Raw genomic sequence first — 22,764 nt, 5'->3', positions numbered from 1 at the left:
TATAATAAATATCCATGCTATCCTAATTTTGAACCAATAGACTAGAGGGAATGAAGGCAGCTAAGTAGTCAATACTAGTCACCGCCAACACTTACTCTATTTTATTCATATAGTAGGAGTTGACAGTTACTCTTATAACACTTCCATCGCTCCAAAGTACGTAGCGCCATGTTGTGGCAAGGGAGACAGACCATCGGTTCGCAGTCCTGTGCCGAAATCACTTAGTTTGAACCAATGAGCAGGATCAATATTATTGTAAATGAATATTTAATTATACTATTTACAGTCGGCTAATAAAGAAGAATATCAGTATATTTTTTCTTACTGTCTTTTATGTAATAAATTTTCATCTATGTATTTCAATTTAATAGTCCCATCAGCCTATTTATAAAGTTTTTTTTTGTTTTAATAAGGAGGCTATGTTTAGTCGTCTTAAAACACACTCTATTTCACGTTGTTCTTGTCACGAGATCTGGATTCACAAGATTTTAAAAGCATTGTAGTGAAACAGACAAAACCTCGTAAAAAATTAATAAATACGAGTTTCTTTTAAAACATTTATTTCTGAGGGTCATCTGTAGTCCATAAAAATGTAGGTAACAAGATTAAAACTGTAAATGACTCAGAAAAAAATCGTAGCAAAATATAATCGAAAAAGTAACTGGACACTATAATAAAAATATACATAATACGGAATACTGAAACTAGTATGTTACTTAAGATTTTGTTTTGTAAAAATATATTCGAAGTGCATATACAACAACATGTAAAAGTGTTATGTAGGTGCCAACGTTAAGGTGCATCACCTAAAATGTAATAAAAGTAACCTAAATTAGATTCGGCTTTCATGAAATAACATGACGTACAAAAAGTTCGTTCAATATCATATTTCACTTTTTCCTTGTAAAAATAGTTAATAATGCTGTGGTTATTTGTTGAGATGTTTTGCTAGTTAATTGTTTCTTGGTTTGTTTTGCAATTGATAAAAGCTCCGTATCTCAAATCTTTTTGTGTAAACACTAACAGCTATAAAATTAAAGGGTAGAAGTTTTTACATAAAACATCTGTAAAAGCTAAAGGTTCGTGTATTTTTAAAAGAAATAAAATGTGATTAATGTATAGTGCTCACGTAACTTGTAGAAACTACCATAACAACACTTTGGATTAAAGAGACCTATTTGTGTTTAGTCACAAACCATAATACCTGCTGCATGCTTTATGTACTTGTCGGTCATTTCCGAGGGGGAACTACACGACCCATGCAACTTTATCTTGGAAGATATGCTTGTTTTTATCCACTTGATGTGGCAGTCACAAACAAAGAAGTTTCCTGTAATATATATATATAGGAGCAAAGTTTCCTGCAACATGATATACACGTAAACAAGGAAGATTCATGGGGAATAAAATAAACAAAGTTATAATTTTCCCATATTGAAAATGTATTTGTGACAGGTACTCCCTCCTCTCACAAGATTAGCTTTTCCCGTTTCGTGCGGTCCGGCATGACCAGGTGGTTAAGGCACTCGACTCGTAATATATGGGTCGCGGGTTCGAATTCCCGTCGTACCAAACATGGTCGCCCTTTCAGCCGTGGGGGCGTTATAATGTGACGGTATATATGGGTAGCCCAAGAGTTGGCGGTTGGGGTGATGACTAGCTGCTTTCCCTAGTCTTACGCAAAGGGACGGCTATGTGTAAAATTCAAAACCAAACCGTTCTGTGTGCTCTCTATATGTGAACTTTTCTGTAGCACACGCCTCAAATCTTCCTAATCCCGTATTGGAATCAAGGTTTCCAACATGTCTTTCATGCCTTATCTTCCCACCAATACCAGAGCACTACTACTACATGACGCATGTGAAGCCTTCTGTGCTCCACTACCAAACCATTAATTCGAAGTTTGGCAGAAAAACGAGCACCGGAATATTGTGATGAAGATAGTGAAAACTATGAATGGAGGGAAGCACCAATCGGAAATACATTTTCGCTATAAAGAAAATTATAGCTTCTAATAACACACTCACAAGGATATATAGAATCTACACTGAAAAGGTGGAGGGACCAGTGTGAGGAAAAAAAAAACACATCTGAAGGATATCTCTGTAGAGGAGATAAATAAATCAGACGAGAGGCATTGTACCATTTGTGAACAAGGTATCTTCTCGCCATGAGCAGGTAGGAACAAACATGGCGTACATCTGAGTGTGAAAGTATAAGTTAGGAAGGTGATTCTAACTGGATTAATGTGGAAACCCAATCCCACAGAAGTAATGTTGGTAATGGCTAGAGCATCGTGGACCACCTTCAGTAAGTCAACTACATCATAACCTTCACGCAAGGGTAGGATGATGATGATACTGAATCGTGAATGTGAGGAAACGACCGATTTTAGGGCAAGTCACAAGAGTAGCATTGAGCCAGAGATCCGGGAATTTGTTATAAAGTATCTAAGGAAAATCCATAACATACAGTTAACTCCCGCAACCGTGAGACTGGTACGCAATGTTTAAAAGTCAATGACATCCCTGTCGTAAGAGAGAATAGGGACTGCACAGGACAAAAATGGAAACATCCCACGTTTACACTCCATTACACACCACACAGAGGTAAGAATCAAGGAGGGAAGATGGAAAACCCTAAACTTCTATAAGGACTTATGTTAAGTGATTCAATCATATCCAAAACCAGCCTGTGGAATACTGACATCTGTGCAGGGGTAGAATAAGGACACCCAATCGAAGTGGTTAACTGCATTGAAACATCTCACTCCGTCATATGTGTCTTTAAAATTCAGAAGATGGTACACATTCTACACCTGCAGAATATCACCACCCTACTCTGAACTGACTGGTTATAACCATAAATGTAGAACCAATATAAAAGGTTGCCTCCATGGTGAACCACCTCAAAGGCTTGGAACTGGTAAGTGATAAGGACTCCTATACTTCACTAGAAGAGGGGACTGAAAATCTACTGGAGTGATAAGAGGAAGTACTACACACAAGATACTGCAATGGGTGATGATCAAAACCCTGTTTAGTAAAGCAGACCATACCAATTTATTCAAACAAGGCAGAGCAGGTATCCCCTTCCGCTTTACACATGCCGGTAACGAGTTGTACGGTTTGAGACAGGCCTCTTATGATTGGTTGGTTTGTTGATTTAGTGTTTTATGGCACAAAGCAGCTAGGCTATCTGCGCCAAACGTCAGGTAAAAATAAAGTAAATGTAGTAAAATTCATAAAAGGAAATGACGATAAAACAAAACAGCATTTAAAAACATAAATAGCATGAAACAAATGTTGACATCCAGTCTACAATGTCAAGAGAAAAACTACAGAAAGAGAAGTTGTAAAGGACTTTCTGTAGCATAATGGTAATGATCATAACCCGCCAGGAAGACTAACAGGTAAGTACAAGAACCACCGTCAATCACCTGAAGTTGGCCTTTCCAGTCCTGGTTCCGGGTTGTGTGTTATTACAGCCATTATCAAAAAGTAAAGTAATAAAAGTTTTAAAAGACATGCAGCAAAATTGTAATAATAACTCGCCAGGATGACTAAAGAGTAGATCATATCGATAGGTCAAACAGCAGCGTCAGTCACGTTACGGCTATTTTGTAATTTCAAATCGAACTAGAGAAATTGTGATTCTTAAAAGGGAACCACAAAAAAAAGGTTTAATGAAGAAATATAAAACACTTAAATGACATTTAAAAGATTAATGGTCATCAAAAAACTAAAAACTTTATCAAGGTGGACAGAGTTACCGTCATCAATAACACTAATGTTATGGACAAACTATGGGGCAAAATATGGTTAAAATGGTGCCGTCGTTGAGGGTCGTAACGATGGCAAGAAAGTAAAATATGGCTTATTGTGATCTGAGTGTTACACAAACTACACACTGGTGCATCAGTTCAAGATAAAATAAAACGATGAGTTAAAAACTGTGACCAATGTGTAGTCTAGTTAGAACAACTTCCTCTTTCCAATCCTTATGGAAGCAAGACGGCCAAAGTCCAATAGAGGGTTTTATTTGGAAAAGCTTGTTTTCACTTTGCTCACTCCAAGTCGATTGCCAGCTGGCATGGAGCCAAGCCTTGAATACAGGACCATAGTCCATGTATGGAACAGGCACAGCGTTGATAGTGCGAGAGCAGATAGATTTAGATGCGATGTCAGCGAGCTCGTTCCCGCGAATACCAACGTGGCCTGATATCCAGAAAAACTGGATAGAAGTAGATGTTGGAAAGAAATGGGCCAGTCGGTTTTGAACATCGGCAAAACAGGGTGTGAACAAACGTGAGGCGATTCCAGGACCAGTTGAGAACTAAGCGAGTCAGTATAAATAGTGCAGTTGGAGTACTGCTGAGCTTCAATATGATCCAGGGCAAGAGAAATGGCGTACAGTTCAGCAGTGAACACAGAAGCTGTAGAGGGGACTCTGCGTGCAACCACTAAACCGCAACAAACCATGGCAGCGCCCACAGTCACCTGATTTGGAATCATCCGTATAAATTGGAATGGAAAGATTGTTCGAAAGATGTTCAGTAAATAAAAGACGGTACTTCCAATCGGGAGTATCTGCTTTTCTCAGATGACTTAAAGAAAGGTCACATTTGGGGACTGTAAGAAGCCATAGTGGAATGGGCTGACCAGTGGATACTGCAATGTTATCCAAGGACAGGCCCAATTCACCCAATTGCGCCTGGACACAAATGCCAAAAGAAGCAATTGCAGATCGTCTATTCTGAAAAAGTATGGCCCACCGAGGAAGGAAAACACATCCCCAGGTGGGATGTTTTGGTAAGGAATGAAGTTTCGAAGAATATAGTAAAAACAGTTGCAAACAGCGAAGGTGCAAAGAAGGTTCATGAGATTCTACGTATAAGCTCTGAATTGGCGTGGTGCGGAAAGCCTCGGTGCAGAGTCAAAGTCCTTGATGATGAATGGGGTCCAACATCTTTAAGGCCAAGGGTCTGGCAGAGCCATAGACCATTGATCCATAGTCGAGTTTCAATCGAATAAGAGAACGATATATCTTTAACATAGAACATCGATCTGCTCCCAAACTGGTGGTAGAGAGGACACAGGAGATGTTCAGTGCTCTTGTGCATTTGACCCGTAGCTGCTTAATGTGTGGCATAAAGGTCAGCTTATGGTCAAAGATAAGCCCTAAGAACTTGGTCTCAGGGACCAAAGGCAGCGAAACTTCACCAATATGGAGTTCAGGATCAGGGTGAATACCCCGTTGGCGACAAAAGTGCATGCAAATGGTTTTAGGGAGAGAGAAATTAAAGCCTTTTGCCGTGGTCCACTTCAGTACACGATTGAGGGCAGTTTGTAGCTGCTGCTCAATATATTTCATGTTCAACGACTGACATGAGATTTGAAAATCATCGACATAGAGCCCGTTTGCAATAGTGAGAGGGAGTTGTTCAGTGGTGGCATTAATCTTTATACTGAAAAGTGCGGCACTCAAAACACATCCCTGAGGGGCCCCTGGTTCCTGTAGAAAAGAAGGGGAAAGTGTCGAACCCACACGAACTTTGAATCTCCTCCATTAAAATTTTTTTAATAAACATGGATAAATGGCCACGTAACCCATATATATGGAGGTTTCGCAAAATGCCAAACCTCCATGTTGTGCCATAAGCCTTCTCAATGTCAAAGAATATTGATACAAGATGTTGTCGTTTGAGAAAGGTTTCTCTGATTGACGTTTCAAGTTGAATCAGGTGGTCCATGGTGAAGTGTTATCGTCGGAACCCACACTGGGTAGGCGAGAGGTGGTTGTTTGATTCGAGAAATCAAACAAGACGAGCATTAACCATCCTCTCTAAGGTCTTACAGAGACAGTTTGTCAAAGCAATTGAACGGTAGTTTAAAGGAATCTTGGGATCTTTCCCAGACTTAGAGAAAGGTAAGATAATAGCCCGGCGCCAGGCATTAGGAAAAACATTCTCCTGCCAGATTCGGTTAAAAACAATTAGAAGAATATCAAGAGAAGCAGGAGATAGATGGCGCAGCATGTCATAGTGTACATCATCTGGTCCAACAGATGTACTGCCAGTCCGATGAAGGGCCAGTTTCAGTTCCACCAGTGTAAAGGGACGATTATAGTCATAGAGACAGTCAATTTGGAAGGAAAGAGGTGAATGCTCTGCCCGAGTCTTGATGGCAAAGAAGGTGGAGGAACAAGCAGAAGTGCTAGATTCCCAGCAAAAGCTTTCACCTAGAGTATCGGCGATGCTCCAGACATCAGCCACCTTTTGGCCATCAGAGAGTAAAATCGAGAGGGGGACAGAATTGTAGTGCCCACTGACCTTTCGAATCCTGCCCATATGACTTTAGAACTGGTGATAGAACATATGCCTGTTGTGAACTTAATCCAAGATTCCTTCACGATTTGACGTCTTACTCACCTAGCATGTGCACGGGCCTGCTGGAAAGTGATGCAGTTTGAAAGTGTAGAATATCTACGGAAAGTATCCCAGGCCCGTTTTTGAGCCTTCCATGCCATGTGGCAGGCAGGATTCCACCACGAACGAGGATATAGTGGAAAACGTTCGAGGTTTTAGGAATACACTGAGCAGCTTCTTGTATAATACAGTCAGTTACTACTGCCACACAGTTGTTTATTGATGGCTGATAAACAATGGCATGATCAAGTTCTGCAAGAGCAGTGAAAGTAGACCAGTCTGCCTGATCCAGCTTCCACCATGACATGCGGGTTGGGTGGCATCGACCACGGCCAGTCTCTCTCAAAAGTATAGGAATATGATCACTGCCTAGTGGATTATTGTCAACCCTCCATAAAAAAATGGGAGAATAATGAAGGGGAGCAAACCGAGAGATCAATATCAGTAAAGGACTGACTAGGTGCATGAAAATAAGTGGAAGAACCAGTATTGAAAAGAGAAAGATTGTGATCAGAGAACATACACTCTACAAAGCGACCCACTCCTATCAATAACAGGGATGATATCTATTGAAGTCCCCCAGGATTAGAAAGGGAGACAGCAACTGTTCAACGAGAGCATCAAGGTCTGGTTGATCATATGTCTCTCCAGGGGACAGGTAGAAAGAACAAACAGTGATGGTATGACCCAAGGAAACACGAATGGCTACAGCATTCAAGCGTGTGTTGAGTGACAAAGACAGGGTGGGCACATACTGATCAACCAATAGTGCCACCCCTCCCTGAACTCATCCATCACACAGCCTGCCATTTTTGTACAGAGAAAACTACCGAAAGGTGACTGTATCGGCAGGTTTCAGAAATGTTTCCTGTGAGGAAAGACATAAAAAATGGTAGGAAGCAGTCAGTGCTTTAACGTCATCCAGATTAGAACGTAAACCTCGACAGTTTCATTGTATCAAGGTGGCCGTTTTTAATGACGTGAAGGCGAATTGGCTGGATAACTCTTCTGTTTACGACCACGTCTTTTTTCCTTACTGTCCTTATTCAGAGGAGATCTATCGACCTGCATGGATCCTTCCCTGGGTCGATTGGGCAGATCTTTGTTGTTGGAAGAGGATTCCAGTGACTGAGGACGCGAACGAATGATTGTTTAGCAGCTTGGGTGGGAGAAAAAGATCATCCGAAGAAATGCCTGTACCTGTAACCAAAGGATGTGGATCTTGGGGTTTGTTGGAATGTATGGGAGGAACAGAAATTCAAGGCCAAAGTGGTGTGCTAGGGTTGGACCCCTCAACCGCCAGGATCCACTCCTCTCCTTCACGGGTCGCCACGCACGGCAAACACGTGGTTGGATGTTTAGATCCCAGGGGAGGTAACCTGAAAGAATAGAACCTTCTTTGGGAGGTCCCCTCACCTCGTACAGGAATCCACACCGAGGGGCCTCTTATGAATCAAATATCACGAAATTATCGACACACCCTATCTTGAAGGTGAGTGTGCAAGGCCATAGAAAGTTATAACACACTACGTATTACAGCCGTTGTGAGTTGTAATAATTGACTGATGATTCTCTTAAGAGTAAGTAGTCTTGACATATAGCACCTACGTGTGCTAGAAAAAAATAACTGAAAATCGAGAAAACAATGAAAAGATAAAAAGTTAAAAAATAACAGTTTTCAAAAGTAAAGAAATAAACAACTCTCTGTATTCGCTCAGCTTTCAAACATCCCACTAGGGTTAACCCACTCTCTGCCTTCGTTCTTGCATATCATAATTAATTATACTTGTTGTAAGACGTTAGTAGTAGACCTGTTCTATATATTACACACTATATCTAGTAATACTGGGATTTTCATGAATTAGACAAGTCTATAATAACAGAATTCTAATCACACTCTGTTCGTCTGATAATGTTGTTAGAATATCATTAGCTCCCAGTAGTACAGCGGTATTTCTGCAGAATTACAACGCTAAAAACCGGGTTTCAATACCAGTAGTGGGCAGAAACTCAGATATCCCATTGTGTAACTTTGTGCTTAACCTGAAACAAATTGAAATACTATTATTAGACACTTCTGATTCTCGACAAATCAAAAGCAGAACTAATTATAATCATGCTTCGCCATATTGTACGGGACTCCATAACACTTGTTGTTGTAATAAATTCGTTAGATAACATCAAACAGTGACTAAAAAATGAATATAGAATTTTGAAAGAACTTTAATACCAAAAGCGTCTTTACAGATATTCAACTCTTTAAGCCGAAAATAAGAACAACGTTTATAAATTCACTTCTTGTTATTTATTATGTTACAAGTCTCTGATGATTCTGCACGAATTGGGCAACAAAATATGTAGTAATATGTAAATGTGGTACTTTAAAAGGTGTGCGTTAAATAAGTTTATGTGATAACATTAATAAAGCAAGCTTTTGATGCAAGTTACAACTGTTTATCTGGTAAAATAAGTCGTTTTTAGGCAAGGCCCAAGAGCTGATATGTAGGGTTATAACGTCTGAAATACTGGTCTTCATTCATCTATATTTCTGAACTAGTATGGAGTACAGTGCAGATTTGTATATAAAGAGTACCTGATCTCGCACCACTTGCCACAGAGTAGGATCCGAGAGGCAAAGGTTTAAACTTGAAAGAAAAGAAAGCATTCACAAAGGCTTACCTAGTGTCATACTATTGTTTGAAGTGTAGCTATAGATGGTAGGTGACACCTTTAGGAAGCAGAAGCTACAAAATGATGTAAGTAATAGCAGACGAATATCTGAGGGGTGGTCCATATGCCCAACTGTAGAACCTCCTTCAAAGGCAAGAAGCAATGAAAAAACTAAAGTGTTGGACTTGATGGGAGGTAACGTAACAGCAGTAATCGAGAAAATCATGGTAGAGTGGGCCAATAAGGAGCAATCAGAAAAAAATTGTAATGAGTGGTATGAATGAGGGAGACCACCTGACCAACTAATTGGATAGGAAGATAGACATAAAGGAATCTGTTCTACAAATTCTGGCTGAAAACAGTTATAGCCAAAGCCTGACTATGGAGAAGTGGGAACAAAACAAAGGTAACAAATGTGATTGCATGTGGTGGAAAATACATCAATAAAAGGACTACCCCACCGAGAAACAAGGGAATAAAGGGAATACTCCATTGGGTAAACCCAATTAGGTCAGGAAAGATGATCCATCATAAGAATGAAAACACCTGGCATGTGACATGCCATCAAACAAATGTGATGATGATCCTGGGCCCCAAAGAGAATATCCAATGTTCGACAATACAAGAATATCGACTGAATACCTCCCTGGTGATAGATATGAGCAACTATTGTTAAATTATTAAAATGGATCATAGCCAGACGAGCTCTGGAGATTGGAAAAAAGTGAGTTAATGCCCAATGAACAGCAAGAAATTTAAGGATGTTCCCTAACAAAACAACAACCCAAAGCCTCCTAGTGATAGACCCACACATCCCAGCTCTGAAGGGATGCATCTGTGAAAAGATGTAAATTTGGTCACAGATGAGGAAGTGGGACACCCGTCGATCTATGAACCTTGTCCGACCACCAATGAAGATTTTACACAATGTAGAAAAGAAAGGTTATAGCAGCATCTATGGAATCTCGAACAAGGTTCCATTGACCATAGAGAACTCACTGTAGGGAGAACGTGAGCTCAACTGAGGGATGGGAGAAGATCCATAAAAAATCATATCGCCAAATGCGATAGAACCTCGCAAGCAGTAAGGGTGTTCCAAACAGCCAGTTCTATAGAAGACAGGTAGAGAGGAGAAAGTTGGGCTCGAATGAGAAGCATGTTGAAAAACCACACAATGGACAGACTGAAGATAAGGATAAGAATGATCCAATATGGAAATATGCAGATCGGCATTGGAGATGCCCATCTTAGGCATCCAAAGGAAAAACACCAAAGAGAATGAAATGAAAGTCCCCTGCATTTTTGAGAACTGCAAATAGACATGAGTAATCCCTCAAACCCTGTTGAACAAGTTCAATAGTTTGTTGTGTGATGAATGCTTACACTATTTCAGATAAACACTGGCAGAAAAAGGGTGGAAGAGTAGGAAAATGTGTGATAAATCCCTGTAACAAAACTCGAAAAACCCAAACTAAAGATATTAATGGTCTCTATTGATGGATGAAGGTCGCCTGACAAGCTCACACCAGACCCAAACCCATTATGTAGTCACTGGAACCGTTGTTACTATAACATCCATCATCACAAAGAATGACGAACACTGGCACCACAAGAAGGAGGAACAGGAGAGGGTTGGGAATGAGAAGGTCAGGAGACAGAAATCGGTGCCATGTTTGACTTTAACTGGGACAAACACACCATCAGACGAGAAAAGGTAGATTGTTGTGGTAGCAAAGCTATCCTAGACTCCAAAAATGCTGGGATCATATCAAACATTAATCATCTCAAAATGGGGCCCATCTGCAGGTCCCAGAGATAAAAAGCTGGAAGACAGGTTCATAACAATATAACAACACGACTCAAAAAGTCCAACAACAAGTAATCTACTTTAACAAGGTCAGATCCGAAGACGATACGCAGGTCAATATGGAAGTGAGGAATAAAGAGGGCATTCCCAGAAAACCCCTCAGCATTCCTTTGAAGAGCCTCAGACAGAAGATGAATCAAGGAGGGTGTGTGTATGTCTGTCTGTTTTCTTATAGCAAAGCCACATCGAGCTATCTGCTGAGTCCACTGAGGGGACAAGGAGAAGTACCAAAAAAGTAATCAGGGTAAGACTGTAAACTTGGGGAATGGGAAGATGGATGAGATATTTGGGTCACATCCCCAAAAAGTCAAAACCAAACCCAACAATTGTTGGTCCAGATAAAGACAGTCTACTCTATGATAATTTAAGGCAGACTGATCTGAAGTCCGTGAAGAATGAGTTATACTAACACCGATACCTAAATGGGAGACAAAAATATTCAATGTGAACCCGAATATCATGGGGCAGGGAAAACTAAATACGGTTGGGAGATAGAATCATGCAATAGGAAAATACATTGGTCACAAAAATAGGAACATTAGACAAAACATCATACCTGAGAAGTGAAATCCGAGAATGTGGGCGAGGGCCTATAACGAAATGCTCAGGAAGGGTTTGAGAAGGTAAGGCAAAGTCCGGAGGCGGGGGAGACATACAATCAAATTCTCGCCAGGCTCAGGAGAAAGAAGGGCAACAGCAGAAAACTAAGGTCGTCCCATATAATGCTCAATACATCCCCCAAAGGGTCGTCTGTCTATGTGGCCTGAATTATGGTATCAGACCAATGAGACATATCCAAATTGATGACGTTTACTTCGAAATTCATAGGTGATATCAAACAAAGAAGCGAAAGTTTCGCGGCAAAACATGAGTAAATCAAATACCTGATAAAATAAAGTGGATTGTTTTTTTAAATAAAGTAAATTAAGTTAAACCACTTCGATAAGTAAGAAACAAAAAAATCCGGAACCAAAACACTGTCAAACGAGAAATGATGGTTCGGTAGTGGCTCATAGAGGGAGCTACATGCCTTATAAGACAGTTGTGCTCTCTTTTTTAGTGATATTTGCATGAGAGACATGATGGAATCCTTGACTTCAGTAGGAGGGTTCGGAAGGTTTGTGACATGTGTTATAAACACGTTCGCATATAGAGGACAACACAAAAGGGGAAACTAATCTCGTGAGACGAGGAAAGTACCATATCTGATACAAGGAAGTTTCCTAGAACGTGAAATACATAAAAAAATGGTAAATTCTGGAACATGAAATATATGAACAATGATATATTTTGGAACGTGAAATACATAAACCAGGGTGTTTTATATACCTAAATTACATTCTAGTAACCCTAAAGTATGGTAATTTCAAAAAATATCAAATAGTTAACTTATTAAAATTAAGGTATAGCTTTCAACAATACTTTTTGGGATGTTTGTTTGCGTCCTCTGTATGAAAACAACAAAAAACATAATTCATAAGACTAATAGAAGTTATAAAGTGAACACACTGTCAATACCCTATCCATTACTAAGATGATTTGTCTGCTTTATTCTTATAGTCAATCGTTTATTAAAGTAATTTTTTTACCTACAGAGCGCCACCCACCAGTAAAATAATATATGTGATTCACACTCGAGTTGTCCACAACTCACGGTTCTAGTGGTATTCTAATATAGCCATTGAACACTCGCCACATGATTCTAGGTAGCCTAACTTGGCTGTTTAGCACTTGTAACAGTAATTAGTAAATACACGATGAGCTTACCCGTGACATTAATTGTACGAACAGTAGCTAGGGCATGATTCTACGTAGTGAAAGACAGAAACTGGAGGAGATTATAAGCAAGATCCACTTCACGTAAACCAACCATCTGGGAAAATATGACTTGAGGGAGTACTGACAGTCTGTTCGAGCTGAAAATAGGCACATAATGATAATGAGGTAATCTAATACTTATTTTACATAAAATTATAAATGAAGATAAATTTAGTAACGCTGTAAGGGTAAATTTATAACTTGTTAACTAGAGGAAGCTACCGGTTGTCAATGGTGACGTAATTTAACCCGCGTAGATAACATTACGATTTGACTTCTTTGGTTTTTCGTTTTCGTTACGTTTCATTCCTTGACTAGTAGCTGAAGTGTTGAGACGTGAGAACTCATCACTGCCATATTGCCTTCATCGTACAAGCTTCCTTCTACGCCAACATCATCAGTACCCACAGTAATTCTTGACGGATTACCATTGAATTTCTACCCCGGTCAGATTATTGCCTTCATCGACCAGTTCAAACCTAATGTCTCAGTTGATCCCAAAAAAACAAGAATCCTTCACTGAGGAGGTATATTACTGCAGCCTTCAACACTCCAAGACCACACTTACCCATGTAAACCGTGGATTGCAAATATCGACGTTCAATGCTCTCCTACCCAAAGTTCCAGTAGCTTATACTCGGTATTTATTAATAACGTTCATTTGTCTACAACTCCAGCTGAAATTCAACATTCTCTGGAAACAACACCTTCCACGAAACTTCATGCAGCCCAGAGAATCCATTCCAAGACCACAGGATTATTAATTAACTTTGTTAAAGTCGTGACCGAGCATAAACAAGTAGCCGATTTTGTACGTACCCACGGATGTACCCAACAGTATTTTCACTTTAATGCCGAACGTCCCCGACGTCGACCAACTACTCTTCAACATGTCAATCAGAGTACCCCCCGTCTAGTAAGCTTTTCATCTCCAAGTATGCCCATTATCTCTGCTGCCAGCAGCATTTCTACACTTAATGCTAAAAAGAAAGACAAGAATACTCTGACCAACGTTGACGTTACTCTTCAGCAGCGACCCCAACCAAAGAAGACAGCTTCATGCCAGACTCAACACATGCACCTTAAGACTACACACATCAACATCACGTTCAGCAAGAAGACACCAACCAGATTCGTAAGAAGACACCAATCGTCCCAGACAGAAATTGAACGACTCTTTGATACAGATAGAATTGATCACTGTTTTATATCCACGAACAGTCTATCATTATCCTCCTGGTGCCTTAGATCGATCTTTTGACCCATCGTTTACTTAACTCGTGTGTTTTACCGTTGTGTATGTTTTTGTGTATTTTTTAAAAAAGCTTCACTAACCATGCTTTCCTTTTCAGCAACTTCCGGGTATGGTCGGGATAGATTTTTCGGCACTCTTATCGTGAAAGTGGGTTTTCTCGGGGTACTCCCGTTTCCCTCCACAGCAAATTCTGAGGTTCTTGGATCTACAGACCCCTATCCTCTTTTTTTTATATATATTTTAAGCGTCAATATTTAACCTCTCCCGGACTACCAACGGACCTTTGCCACTAGATTGCAGTATAATTTCAATAACTTTAAATCTTGTCGAATTAGCCATTAATCAGTAGCCCAGTTAAATTTAACTTCACAAGTAGAGGAAGAGAAGGTCTCTTACGAGCGCCCTCGATTGCATTGCATTTATTCTTGAGATGCTAGTGTTAAATCGGATTACCGATTTTTTTTTATTACGATTTGACGTCAAGCTTTTGTTCTAGCATGGAGGAAGAGGTGTTTTGTACCTGACCCTCCTGGGTATCAAAATTTCCAACGTAACCAAATACCCACGAAGAAGGTTTGAACGTAGATTATTAATACGACATTCTGAAAGTCTTGATTTGCGCTCAACGCTATACGTTTTCTCATATTTAAATATGGTGCTTAAAGTATTAGCTGCTAGGACTAATATCATTTTGATTAAGACATTTTGTATACTTACTGTAAAACAATTCTTTGAATATTCTAAGTTTCTCATTTTTTGTAGTGGAAATATTAAAAGTGTGAAGACGCATGTTAATTGTATTATTAAATTTAATCACAAGAAACAACACCAGGTCGCGTCACTTAATTCATGTAAGCCACCTCAATTTCGGTAAGTCCAGGATACTGGTACATAGCGTTAGTTAGGACTAATGAACATATATTATTAGAAACATTCATTACTTTCCGATTAGCGTTAGACCTACAGTGGAGCGCCATTAAGTCGCGGACCAGTAAACCGCGAAATCGCTTAAGCCGCTGTAGCAAGTCTTGTGAGCGATGTGAGCGAGGATTATCGCGGCTCACCGCTAATTTAAGAACGTGTAAAAACGCGGCTTACGAATTTAATCCTGGCTTTATAACTTCAAGGGGGTATTTAAAAAGGATTTGCTTTAATTTGGGAAATAAATAAAATATATTACAATAGAAATCGACCGTTAATCTACCTTATCCGCTCTCTATGTCAGCTTTATGGAGGCCGCCATTGTTACCGAATCACACCTCTCTATACATTAAAGTAATCCGCGGTAAATCCGTGAAAAAAAGTGATCAATAATTAAAGTATTATTTTTAATTCGATAATCCGATATAATGATCACGCAATGGCCCGGAAGGCTCCTCGGCGGAGCTGTTGGCGACTTCGGCTTTTCAGTCACAAAGGTTTAAGCCGTGGACCACCTAAGCAGCGGTTTAGCAGGTTGAACCCCCAAATACCGCGGCTTAACGGCGCTCCAATGTAATGAACAATATACTATAAATCCACCTTAAAGATCAGTAGTTCCAGATTATCATTAAGACTGTTGTAACGTGTTCTATCGTGGGATGGTTCACATTATGGACATGGGGGGAGACTCTCAGAACTGAACTTCATAAACAAATCACATACAACTCAACACTGTTTATTATAGGGTTGGAGAAATAGAACAACGACAGGTAAATAACGCTAATATTTATAATAAAGTTATAACAAAAACAGTGTTACAAGTGCCAGGTAATTACAACAAATTTTGCTGTTAAATGACCGAAGAAATATTTGAAAGTACTAGGCGTTAAGATATGACATTAAAGAATTACAGAAGTCCGCCGGTGGGACAGCAGAAAGTTTTTAGATTTAAAACGTTAAAATAATGAGTTCGATTCCCCTCGGTGGACACACTAGATGAGATGCAACTTTGCTATAAAAACACAATTACAGAATAAATGGTGTATACGAAAAGGCTAAAACATTTGTTATTGAAATGATGCAGTTGCAAGCATGTTTTACGTTGAGACATCCTGTTTTTGTCTTTCTTAGGTGGTTTGAGTATGTGTAGAGCTTCTGTAGGTTGCCCTGTACCGGTTGCATCTGTTCCCCTCTTTCTGATCAGTTGTTTAGGATTATTAGATAAAAATCGATGTAAAGTATTATAAGTCACTCAGTAATGACGAGAAAACTCACTTGTACAGAAATATATATATATATAAAAAATATACATGTAAAAACGGCTCGTTTGGGTTGAGAAAATTTTTTTTGTAGAGGAGCGAACAATGTTTCGACCTTCTTCGGTCATCGTCAGGTTAACAAAGAAAGAAAGAGGTAATTGATCGATAGCTGACCACATGTTTGAAGAGGGTTGTGTAACTGAGTGTAGGAATGTAGAGGGCGTGTTGGATGCTTGAAATTATATATATATATATATATATATACGTATAAAAATATTTCTCAAACCAAACGAGCCGTTTTTACATATATAATTCACTTAACTTCAAGTTATCTCTACGACTAACCGACACGTCTTATTTTAAACTTATGTTGGTTCATACAACGAACGGTTCAGTGATTTCAAGTTACCGTTAGGGCTAACCAACATGTTGTACTTGCATTACATTTTGTAATTTTAAATTATCGTTAGGACTAACCAATGCCTCTCAGTTTAAACGCTTAGTAATTTCAAGTTATCACTGCAATTAATCAACATGTCTTATTTTAAAATTGCATTAAGTTCACACAAGGGTTCAGTAATTTCAAGTTTGTTTCTTTTTTACTTTTAAGACTAAGCAATAAGTCTCGTTAAAAAATCTTCCGTTCAGTAATTTCATGTTATCGTTAGGATTAATCAAAGAAAATTTTACGTTCAGTAATTTCTTGTGTTTTTTTGTTGTTTTACCTTTAGGGTTAAACAACAACTCTCATTATAAACCTACTTTACATTTGGTAATTTCAGATTAGCATTAGGCCTGACCAATGTTTTCTTATTGCAAAGCCACATCGAGCTATCTGCTGTGCCCACAGAGGGGAATCGAACCTCTAATTTCGTAATTTCAAGTCATTATTATTTTACTTTTAGCACTAAACAACAAATCTCGGGATAAAACCTTACGTTCAATAATTTCAAGTAACTTCTTATTTTTAAGACTAAACAAGAAATATCATTATAAAATTTACCTTATGTTGAGTGATTTGAGATTGTGGTTAGGGATATAAAATATGTCTGTTTTAAGAATTTTTAGTTTATTATGCGAAAGATCCAGGTCGGTTAAAGCAGGAAAGATGGTAAAGGCCTAACTGCTGACGTCAGATATTACGTTATGTGATAATATCATTACTTTTAGGCTAACCAGATCAGAAGGAAAAGACGTAACTGTAATTCTTTCTAGATTATTGAAGGAAAAGTCGAGTGTTTCTAAACTACTGAGACGGCTGAGGCCTGATGTGTCCACGATGTCCATCTTTCGTCTCTTGCTGCTTTTACAATTAGTACAAACCGTTCCATTCAGAAAACAGTTCGATACGACGAGTTTGTTCAGGTAATGTTCCTGTTCATTTACGGGGCTATCACACAAAAAACAGCCCGAGAGTGGAGTACCACGAATCTCCAGCCCCCGGACACGGGACGTCCACAACCAGTTGTGCGGAAGACTTACCACGCTTCTGTCTTTCATTTTATTTTCTTTTATCACACTAGAAATAATAACTCTGTCATACATCATGTGACCTGCTTTACCGTCAATGTTTTCAAGATGGCGCTCACACTTGTGCCTGTTACAGATAACGGTAGTGAAAGTGTACTGATTTGACGTTCGTGTGTTGATACAGAACCAAGGGTAGATGTCTTTCTCAGGGGGACACATAGTACCAGCTCTTCCCCGATGGCTAACAAAGGACACCACAAGAACCAGGATTATCACCTTCATAACCTGGAAAAGAAACATTACCGTGTACAATATTTCAAAGGCAAATATAAATCTTATGAGTTGTCTTTAACTGTATATATTTATTATGACGAATTTTAGGTAGTACTTGCTAATGAAAGAAGATATAGAATATAAAAAAAAAAATCTTAAATTATTCGTTGCCTCGCAAATTTTTTTTTTACATGCACGATTTCGTATACCTTACTTAAAAATTACCTACACACGAATTAGCGTGTTCACAAATTACACCAGCCTAATAAATGGTTCTTACTTCGCTGAAAATTACCATTTCTACTTCTGTGAACCCCATAGAAACAGACATTACATACATGATAATTGAAGGGGTCACCAAATAATTTCACTCTTGCTGTTCCTTCCTGGTGTTCTTTCATGAATTCTCTTAAGATGGAACGAAAGAAACTGACGGTTACACCGTAACTAGTTTTCACATGGCGCTATTAGATGAACATTTATTGTAGTCGCATGATAATAGAAACCAAAACTATAATATTTTAGATCTGGTGGGAAATTGTTTAACTTATTTTTAAAATCAGTGTGTAATTAATAATTTATCAACAACAAATATTTATACATGGTGTGTATTTTCAGGTCACTGTTGGCAAAGATATTAAAACGACGAGTATTGTAAGGAATAAACCTCGCAACTGGCGCTGCTTTGATTTTAATTTAAACGTGTAATCATGGTTCGATCATTACAGCAAGGACTTCGTCGCAAGATTTAACTGTATCATAGAGGTTAATTTTTCTATTTATTTACTCAAGTTACAGCGTGGATTTGTAAAAATGGATTTCGAATTTTTGTTGCTCTTGTTTAATGTTTTTTTTTTGTTTCGGATATTCGCGCCAAATCGTATAAGAATTATCTGTGCCAACTGTTTTTACTTTTGAACTGATAAACAAGAGAAAAGGTCGCTGGTCAACAGTACCCACCGCCAACTTCTGGGCTACTCTAATAAAATAGTGGGATTTGACTGTCACTCTTATAACACACCTACGATTCCAAAGGGCGGAGCGAGATTTTGCAACAACGGGTCGCAAGCCATGAACTATCGGACTGTGGCCCAGTAAGCTAACCAGTAGACCATGATCTACTTTAGTTTTATTTCTAAAAAAAATAGTATGTTTTATGAATATAATATCCTAAAAATTCTTAGATGTAGAAAAAATATATATATATTTACATATCATTTATCTATGCACATTGTTGCTAAATATATAAATAAATAATATTTGTCACGGAGCTACTTTATAAACATCATATGATTTAATTTATGGCCAAGTGGAGCCATTTGGTTTTATTGCGCAAACTGCTAATCCGAGGATTAATGGCTCGCGATTCGTTACTGCAAAAACGCTCTTGGGTCCTACAAGAGCGATGAGTGTGGTAAAGAACGGAATCACATGTCTGCTGTTCCATATTTAATATGTACGTTCCTTCATATTTTTTTTTAGTCTTGACCCGGAGCTGTTTAAATAAACACGTCACCTTTTTCTACTTTCGTGGACAGGAAGATCGTTGTTGCTTCAGTAACGTCTTGAGTTAAACGGTTGTCTTTTATATCGGTGAATCAGGTATTGGCTTGAGACCTCCATGACTCCACACTGGAATGGGTATTGTTCTAGGTCTCATGCGAAAGGAGCATGTTGTGAGCAGCTTCATTTCTCAATGTGTTTGTGTTAATTCAAATTATCTCATCACTTGAACAAGTTTAATATTTTCTTTAGATTTCACACAGATATAGGTTTTTCTAGATTTCTCCTAGAGACAAAGAACACTTAATTCTAACTTATTTCTTTGTTTGTATGTTAACCATATTTTAACATCGGAAGTTGTTTTTATTTTAATATTTTAATCTACTGGTGGGTGGATCACAATGGACTAATGAAAGAAACAATATTTTTTTTTTTTCACAACTGTCTCTTCCTCCGTTTTAACACACCCATAACAAACACTTAACTTTGTACTGTGTTTGTAAACAGAAGTTATTGTATTGAACATTTTGTTGACGAACTCAGTGTTTGGAGAGAGACGCGAACCCTTTCTAGGCAGAGTGATATCCTTACGAACCACCTGTTAGAAAGCCTTTTCCAACTGCTCTGGAAATTACAGGGGCTTTAGTATATAATGCAAATCCAACTATTCATTCAGACTAGAGAAATCCAAAAGTTGGCGGTGGGTGCTGTTCACTCTAGTCTTTTACAGTGTTGAAAATCATGATCCCCTTTCTCTCTGCTCCCTGGCGTTCCACAACAATACTGTTGTTATTTACCGTTACTGACCGCCATGTTGGTCCATCCAACATCTCCATTTGTTGTTTGTCTTCCTTCCTTGCTCATTATTGCTGTGTCCTCCATGTTTTATTTCTTCCTCACATGTCCTATGAGCTGAGTGCATTTCTTATTTTCTTCATCATGTTATGCTGGTTTTAACCAACACCTTTTCACTACCTTTCTATCCCTCTCTATTTTTTTTGTCAGTTTTCCATCCGTACATAAATAATGGACTCGGTTTTGTTTCTCATTTCTACTCGTACGTTTTTGTCTTAAACTATGGCTTTCATGTTTTGAAACTTGTCTCTGTAAAACGTCATTAATTTTAACCTCTTCTATACGTTTATCACCTGATGTTATGTTTTCAGTGAGTTTGTATGGTATACGTTTATCACCTGATGTTAAGTTATCAGTGAACCTATATGGTATACGTTTATCACCTGATGTTATGTTATCAGTGAGTTTGTATGGTTGAACAGATTTTTGTTCCATTAGTTGTAAATCTGCAGTTTCAACTATTACTTTTCTTTGATGTTACCAAACATTCTGTTTTCTTGCTAGTGAGAGCCAATAATGTTTATCTCGCTTTTAACAATTAACACCATGTTATCTGAATACTTTAACGTGTTCATCGTCCAAATTGAATTCCCAGCATATTTTCTACACTTCTGAGAATAATTTAGTTGTATACTGAGAAAAGGGTATAGAACACATCATTGTCTAATACCTCCCTTTATTTCTTAAAAAGTGTCTATTTAATACCAAATCTTTGTTAGTAAAGTTTGTGGATGATGCTAAGGTTTTTACCATCGACATCAAGACAGTTCAGGAGTTTCGTAATATCTCATTTGTTAAACACCTTAGTGTAGTCTATTAAAAGTAAAAAACTCGCGACGAATATAAAGTACTAACTTCGTGGTAACAGCGTATTTGTTTTGGATAGCCACAAAAAGCAACACAATGATTATCTAAACCTATTTGCCTCAAAGTTTCAACTGCCAGATTAGGGGAAAGCCAGCTGTCAACAGCACCTTTTATTCCATTGGTGTTCTGTTTCGTAAGTGAACCACTTCAGGGGAAGGAGGATGATTGGCTACCTATACTGACCCTACTCCACCAATCTTTGCTTGCCACCGAAAACAAACTTATTAATGATTGCATTCTGGACCAATTCGGAAACATCTAGTGGATACTTCGAGAATCAATGAACAAATGTACCAGTTCAAACACTGAAACTGTTAGGCATAGATAATCCTTTGTGTAGCACTGGACGAAAGTATGAAATAAATTAAGTTACACTTGCTGGTATTTTAATGTCTCTAAAGTTTACTAGGGTTATAAAAGTTTTCTATTATTTTGATAATTTGGTTTTATTCTTCATGCTGGGATAAAAACAAAGTTTATGACGTACTACATGTATATTTTTGTTTGAAGCACCAAAACTTGTCACATCGAATAGAGGGCATTGACAGTAACTCTTAGCAGCCCACAGGGCAGAGAGCGATTTTTGTCTGTCACAGGTCGCAAACCACAGAACTTTGGACTAACAGTCCAACACGCTGTGCATGGATGTTTTTTAATGAGGTATAACCTCACTAGGATAGCTACCTTAAAAAAACTATTGTTATATTTAACTCTGACAAAAAATATTCATTTTAGTTTGTAGGATTCTCATGTGACAGAATATATATATTATAAATATACAAAAGCAAGATTGCCTCATCTCTTTAAACATTAGCGCCATCTGTAATTCTGTTTTTCTTGTTAAATGCTAAGGTTTCGTAATTGTTACCTCACACACTTTGAACTGCACACATTCGGTCTTTTGTTTTGTTTTTGAAATTTGCGCAAAGTTACACGAGGGCTATCTGCGCTAGCCATCCCTAATTTAGCAGTGTAAGACTAGAGGAAAGGTAGCTAGTCATCATGACCCACCGCCAACTCTTAGGCTGCTATTTTACCAACGAATAGTGGGATTGACCGTCACATTATAACGCCCCACGGCTGAAAGGGCGACTTGTTTGGTGTGACAGGAATTTGAACCCGCAACCCTCAGATTACGAGTAGAGTGCCCTAACCACCTGGTCATGCCAGGCCTACCATTCGTTTCTACGTGCTTTAAATTTTATTCACTGTAATCGCTCGCTTTTATCAATCCCTCCCAGTTGTATAGTGGTATGTCTGCGAACTGATAATGCTAGAAACTAGGTTTCGATACTCGTGATATAGCCATCTGTGCTTAATAACAAACAACAATGCTTTTATCTGTTTTTTATTGGCTACCTCATGAAGATGAACTCCATTCAGTTGATGTTTTCACATCATATCGTTTCAAATGTAGTTAAACTGGACATGAAATTTTAAATCATGGCATTGAGGGCGTGATCGTACCTATCTGTAAACCCATAATGTTATGGCTATCGTCCCGTTGACGTAAAGTTACGCTTCGCACGTTGGGACCGTTATAAGTTCAATCATTCAAGTAGCCCAAGAGTTGCCGTTG

General features: G+C 38.5%; 1 protein-coding gene across 1 annotated transcript; it reads right to left on the bottom strand.

Annotated features, from left to right (window-relative positions):
• Nucleotides 1–16,932: 16,932 nt before the first annotated feature.
• Nucleotides 16,933–18,081, bottom strand: LOC143228241 (uncharacterized). Its single transcript, XM_076459532.1, has one exon. The coding sequence runs from the start codon at nt 17,985–17,987 to the stop codon at nt 17,337–17,339; it is 651 nt and encodes a 216-aa protein (XP_076315647.1). The 5' UTR covers nt 17,988–18,081; the 3' UTR covers nt 16,933–17,336.
• Nucleotides 18,082–22,764: the final 4,683 nt, after the last annotated feature.

Source organism: Tachypleus tridentatus, chromosome 10 (assembly GCF_004210375.1).
Source record: "Tachypleus tridentatus isolate NWPU-2018 chromosome 10, ASM421037v1, whole genome shotgun sequence".
NCBI classification, from domain to species: Eukaryota; Metazoa; Arthropoda; class Merostomata; order Xiphosura; family Limulidae; genus Tachypleus; species Tachypleus tridentatus.
This window is presented reverse-complemented; position numbering and strand designations above follow the sequence as displayed.

What these genes read in the sequence shown, in the direction of transcription:
- LOC143228241 (XM_076459532.1), bottom strand. Translation starts at nt 17,987, where the DNA reads ATGTTTCTTTTCCAGGTTATGAAGGTGATAATCCTGGTTCTTGTGGTG.